At 44.4% G+C, this 6,270-nt stretch overlaps 1 protein-coding gene across 1 annotated transcript in view; it reads right to left on the bottom strand.

The window, feature by feature from the left end:
- LOC124470430 (phospholipid-transporting ATPase VB-like) overlaps positions 1-4,867 on the bottom strand; it is a 22,677-nt gene extending 17,810 nt beyond the window's left edge. The window contains 7 exon segments of the mRNA XM_047024313.1: positions 1,162-1,315; positions 1,541-1,623; positions 1,850-2,070; positions 2,282-2,349; positions 2,947-3,053; positions 3,208-3,267; positions 4,832-4,867. Coding sequence (XP_046880269.1) covers positions 1,162-1,315; positions 1,541-1,623; positions 1,850-2,070; positions 2,282-2,349; positions 2,947-3,053; positions 3,208-3,245 — 671 coding nt within the window. The 5' untranslated portion in view covers positions 3,246-3,267; positions 4,832-4,867.
- Positions 4,868-6,270: the final 1,403 nt, after the last annotated feature.

Raw genomic sequence — 6,270 nt, 5'->3', positions numbered from 1 at the left:
CCTGCCCTACCACCTCCCTCCTCCTCCTGCCCTACCACCTCCCTCACTCCTCCTGCCCTACCACCTCCCTCACTCCTCCTGCCCGACCACCTCCCTCCTCCTGCCCTACCACTTCCCTCCTCCTCCTGCCCTACCACCTCCCTCCTCCTCCTGCCCTACCACCTCCCTCCTCCTCCTGCCCTACCACCTCCCTCACTCCTCCTGCCTTACCACCTCCCTCCTCCTCCTGCCCCTACCACCTCCCTCCTCCTCCTGCCCTACCACCTCCCTCACTCCTCCTGCCTTACCACCTCCCTCCTCCTGCCCTACCACCTCCTTCCCCTCCTGCCCTACCACCTCCCTCCTCCTCCTGCCCTACCACCTCCCTCCTCCTCCTGCCCTACCACCTCCCTCCTCCTGCCCTACCACCTCCCTCCTCCTCCTGCCCTACCACCTCCTTCCTCCTCCTGCCCTACCACCTCCCTCCTCCCCCTGCCCTACCACCTCCCTCCTCCCCCTGCCCTACTACCTCCCTCCTCCTCCTGCCCCTACCACCTCCGTCCTCCTCCTGCCCTACCACCTCCCTCCTCCTCCTGCCCTACCACCTCCCTCCTCCTCCTGCCCTACCACCTCCCTCCTCCTCCTGCCCTACTACCTCCCTCCTCCTCCTGCCCTACCACCTCCCTCACCACCTCCCTCACTCCTCCTGCCCTACCACCTCCCTCCTCCTCCTGCCATACTACCTCCCTCCTTTCATCCGTGCGCTTAGTGGGCTCTAAGCCCTTCAGTTCTTTTTTTAAGGCGGACCATGCGAATTAGGCTTGACCACTTAAGCTCAAGGAAATCTGTGCTCTTAGCTAGCCTGTCTGCAGCTCCATGGCCACTGTGGGGAGGTAATGGACTGTGTTCCTTTACAGACCTGGGGGATGGGCCTGTTTTAGTCTGCCCCCTCTTCAACTCTTAGATTCAAACTGTAAGTTCAGACCACAATATTTCATTCAAATAAGCGTACAATCAAATGGCTGTCTAGACTGAGTCATTTGCCGTTATGTGTACATTTTCTAAGCTGTCAATGTACGAACCATCTATGAAGACAAAAACTGTGAGATAAAGTTTTAATAGCTCGTTTTGGATCACATTCAACTCAGTACACTATAACAAGACGTTCATTAGAAAACAAACGTATGGATACCTGTGTTGGACTTGAAGGTCTCGCTGGACAGGGTCTGTCCCACCAGATCGTACTGCAGCAAGCTCATGGACTCCTGAGGACAGTCCACAGACGCTATGAGACCCTTCCTCCACGTGAACACGATCTCACTGTTGGTGTACGCGTCTGTGGCCATGGAGACGAACGGTCAGACTGGACACATGTGAAGCAGTAGGAGACCTGACACACTGGCTGACTAGCTGACAGCGTGACTGGTTGACTGGCTGACTGTATATTTACCGGGAGGCTCATAGTGACTTAGTTATGAGTAAATGTACTTTGTTAACTTCAGGAGAGAGGACCTAAGGGAAAGCAGGTACTGCAGATCAGAGACAGAAGAGGCACACTCACAGCTACCAAAGCGGAGAGGACAGGCATGGCCGTCCATGGGGAAGTCCATAAGTTTCATGGGGCAGTCTGCACTGATGGTGAGTCTAAGACAGGTGACACACACACACACACCTGTTGTAAACACAGTGCAGATCCTATAGGACTGTGACCAGCAACTAGTGCTACTATAGGATCCCAGTCTCATTTTTTGAACTGAGGCAGCCCATACTGGAATTACTATACATTTAGCTCACTCAGGTTTGAAGGCAACATCTGTACCATTAACCTTGTAGTCTATATGGAGGACTGCTGGGCAATGTAGTACTGTACCTCATGGTGTAGAGAACTGTACCGTTCTTCATGATGCGGAAAAGCTTGTTGGGTGTGGTCATGTTGTGGGCCAGGGACCTCTTAGAGTTCCTGAAGAAGGTGTCTGGGGTCCAGATCTTGTCCACCATTTTGTTGTTGAGCCTCAGGATCTCAATGGGGCCCTCGAACTGCAGTCGCTCATCCACCCACATTTGGCGGAAGAACATGTCCATTGTAAACTCCTAGAGATGCCAAACTTGCAGTTAATATCAGTAGAGCTTTGAGTTAGAACTGGTGAAAGTTCTAGAGCCCAAGAGGTACTGAAGGACAGTTTGCCACTGTCCATGAGAAGATGTGTGGAAGTGACATCAACCTACTGCACACATTTCACAGACTGCTACTCCACATGCAACAACTCTGTGATAGAAGGTGGATATATGTTTCGATATTTACCATTTCAACATCTGATACTGGTCCAAAACTGGTCACAAAGAAGTCTGTTTTCACCTCAGTGACTGCACCTGAACATAATGTCCAGAAAATATATGGAATTTATGATACCCTCTTGTGGCACTGCTAGGTATGACATTCAACACTTTCTACCGAACTGATCAAAATGTCCAGGTTACAAGTAGTTTAAATCCAGTTATATCCTGTAGTTCTACTACATTACAGGCTTAAGTAGATAATCACTACGCAAAATGAAATGAAATTAGTTTATATGTAGGTTAATTATCTAGGCTATTTAAACATGGTCATCAGCGGCGAATCTAGGTTCCCACTTTTGGGGGGGTGAGCCCCTAGATAAAACCAATTATTTCTCCTGTGACCCAGCAAAACTAGGGGGGTCTGGGGGCATGTTCCCCCAGAAGAAATTTGGGAAAATATCCTTTTAAAAAGTTTCCAGTAGTGGGGTTAAGGATGAGAAATTAACAAATGTATATTTGAAATATTAAAGAAAATTTAAAACGTTTTTTATTTTTTTATAAAAACACATTTGAGGGGGCTAATGCAACTTCGGGGGGGGGGGGGGGGGCTCCATCCCCCCAAATTAGGGCTAGATACGCCCATGATGATCATTCCTGGGACAATGTAAAGTTTTAATTTGTAAACATCACCTCCAGACCCAGGCCGCAGTCGGTTGTCATAACCGTCCAACAGACGGTCCAAAATACGTGTGATGTTGTCAGAAGATATCCGGTCGTTTCCATAAACATTTTCTAAGCTGTGAAAGATAACAAATATATATTTAACAATAAAAACATTTTAACAGTGCAAAAAACGATCGTATGAAGGTTGAGTACAACGGTAGAGGAGAATGTACAGTCTCTATGTAAAGGACTCTATTAAGGACGATAAAGAGCGGTTGTTTGACTCACCAGGTCAAAACTGCAAAGATCAGTGTCCAAAGAGCCATTCTCAGCAACAGGTGTTGGCTTCTATTAACGTTATGAGCAACTCATAATCAATAAATTAATACAACAATTGTCTAGTCTTACAAACACCTGTCTTTGTCTTCAACAATTTTCACTGAGTGACTTTTTAGCGTGGGACTCGGATAAGCAAGTAATCAAATTAAAGGATTAGCTCAAGTCCTCTCTGTCTTTAGACAACCATTTAAAAATGAAACGCAAAAGCGTTGCTAACAGTATAATGTTTTATGGTGTTTCTCAGATTTTCCTTTTTTTAAAGAGCGCATTCACTGATAAAAGGCTATCTTGTAACAGTTTACTCTAACCAAGTTATTGGAAGTCAGAATGATCTACTCTTGTGCATCGTGTATGCTTCCACCAGGTGACACCCTGTGTATCCACTATATATCAGTCTACGAACTGGCCTGGATGGATGATCGCAAATTCCAACCAACTGCAGCGAGGTGGCGACATCAACTAGGCTACACGGCAATGGAAGTCGCCATTTACTATAAATTGTTTGGGTGTTTGTCAATGTCAGTAGAGCTGAATTTGTTTATCACTGCGCCAACCACAGCAAAACATAGAATGTTGGTCTTTTGCGCAGTGGCGGTTCTAGACAAATTTTACTGGGTGGTTTCTCTTTCTGAGAGCGAAGATGTTACACACACACACATACAGCAGCATTCTTTACAGCCTGTATAACAACTTGCTCAAATATTTCCAACAATGATGACTACTAAAAGAAGAAACACAACGTAAAAAAGTATTATTCATTCAGCTCAGGGGGGGCTACATGGGGGGCCAGGGACATTTTTACAGGGGCACTGGCCCCTGTAGGGCCGTGTAGAACTGCCACTGCTTCTACGTCAGTGTGGTTTGTGGTCGTAACGTTCTATCTGACAGTTGGGTAATCATTTTATCAAGATTTATCACCAGCCCAAAACAAGTAAACATGCCTTGTATTGCTTTGCCTAGGAGGAATGGATGATGGTATGCAGGGGCCATCTTCTTACAGTTTTTTACAATCGACACTTTTTTCAATACTTCTAACAAGTTTCCTAAACTTTTAACGGACCAACACACCTATGACACACAATTTGCAAAACAGTGAATTTTATGCTCAAAATCACACAATGTAAACTAAAATCAAACACTAATTGTCAAAACACAAATACACTAAACATTACACCATGTCTACCAAAACACTAACACGCAGTCTCTTTCAACAGGAACATTTAATCATTCATAGCACAATGTCATAAAAAACAATAAACTTCAGATGCAATTACAGAAACTGCATTTTTTTATGTGTCAGGTCTCACAGTATAGAGTTTGTGTTTGCAATGCAGTTTCTTTTGTAGCCTCTCTACATTTTTGTTTTGTTGGGTTTTGTAAATGCATGCATTTTGTTTCTTTTGCTGCAGAAATTCAGAACAAAAAGAATGAATCATCTCAGAGTAGCATTTTAGAATGTATGGTTATATAGAAAAAAAAGAAGACAGAAACATAATTGCTGCAGTAAAGTCTTCATTTGCAACAGGACATTACTGCAAGAAATATGCAATGAAGCTGCCATTTACAGTATTACCTTAGCTCTGGTCCTTCTCTGAGCGCCACCACACATTCTAACTCCTCTCCCTTGTCCCACTCCTCTCCCTTGTCCTGGTACTTGTCTCCCTCTCCCTTGTGCAGGCATTACTGTATTCTTACCTTCTTTGTGTATATTACTGTATATCTATATTGTTCTTTTTCCACACAAGATCAGCACAAAGAGGTCCTCTTTACTGTCTATACCATATGGTCATGCAATTGAAAGAACCTAGAACCAGTGTAAGTGTTTCCTTGTTGGGAATCAGCTGTAATTTACAGTACTTGCATAACTTCAGCTGTTTCTCAGTAGCAATGGAGAAAAAAATACAGGGGATATATTTGTTTTTCAATTCACAATATAAACAGCTGTTCACTTTGACTTTAGCTAATAATTTAGGTTTTGAACATGATGTTATCTGTTTTGCTGACAGTGTGAAAGCAGTGGTAAATTGGGCAGTTAAAATTGATTGTTTTGGTCTTGGTTGAGCTTGTGTAAAAGAAGTTCAAGTATTTGCTTGCCTGTGTGCTTGCTTGTCTGGGCACCGTTGCCACAGAGACCGATTTGAGTGATTTGAGTGACGTAGCTGCTGATGCGTAGACATTAGGCGCTTTCGACATGGGCTGACTTCATGCAGCGCCGCAGCCGGCTGCAGGCGTCTGCCTTGAATCTGAGAATGCCATTGGCTGCTTCAAGTCAACCGGGCTGCAGGCGGCTGCAGACGACGCCGGCACTGCATGAAGTCGAACGCACCTATTGACAACCCAGTATGACATGATGCTAGGTTGGTGTAGAAAGAGGGAAGCAGGAAAATGGATGAGACGGAGACAGGAGGGTTCAGCCAGTGGCGATAGTCTCATTATTTTAACTTTGTTGCTCGAAAGGACAAAAATATTACAGTCAAATGCACTCTATGTCCAGGCGAGAGGTGTCTTTCAACTGCTGTCAACTCAATGAGATTTTAAAGTGAAGCTTGTGTAAAAGAAGTTCAAGTATTTAAAATGTGTGTTTACTCTAAGCATTTTGTGTCAAAGCAACAATAAATGTGTTAATTGTAAAACTTACGCAGGCTGATGTTGTGCTAACTGTTTTAAGAGTTTAGGAAACTTGTTAAAGGTATTGAAAAATCCGTCATAGCGATTGTAAAAAACTGTAACTGCAGCGAAGATAAGAGTTTTATGAGCAACTGTATGAGATAACAATGGGTGAGGCATTCAAGGTTAGGCCTGCCGCCTGTCACAAGCAAACGAACCATACTTGTGGAAACTGTAGTGTTGAATTTTACTTCTGTAAAATTATGCTCAAGATGAAGATGATCACATTGTAGTAAATGTAAAAGCAAGAAGTTTGTAGGATCAGTTTCACTATGAGAAGGACCATTTTATTTCCACATAGAAGGGTGGTACTTACAACGGAAATGCAATTCCTTCAGTATTTTC

The sequence above is a fragment of the Hypomesus transpacificus genome, chromosome 1 (genome assembly GCF_021917145.1).
Source record: "Hypomesus transpacificus isolate Combined female chromosome 1, fHypTra1, whole genome shotgun sequence".
Classification (NCBI taxonomy): Eukaryota; Metazoa; Chordata; class Actinopteri; order Osmeriformes; family Osmeridae; genus Hypomesus; species Hypomesus transpacificus.
This window is presented reverse-complemented; position numbering and strand designations above follow the sequence as displayed.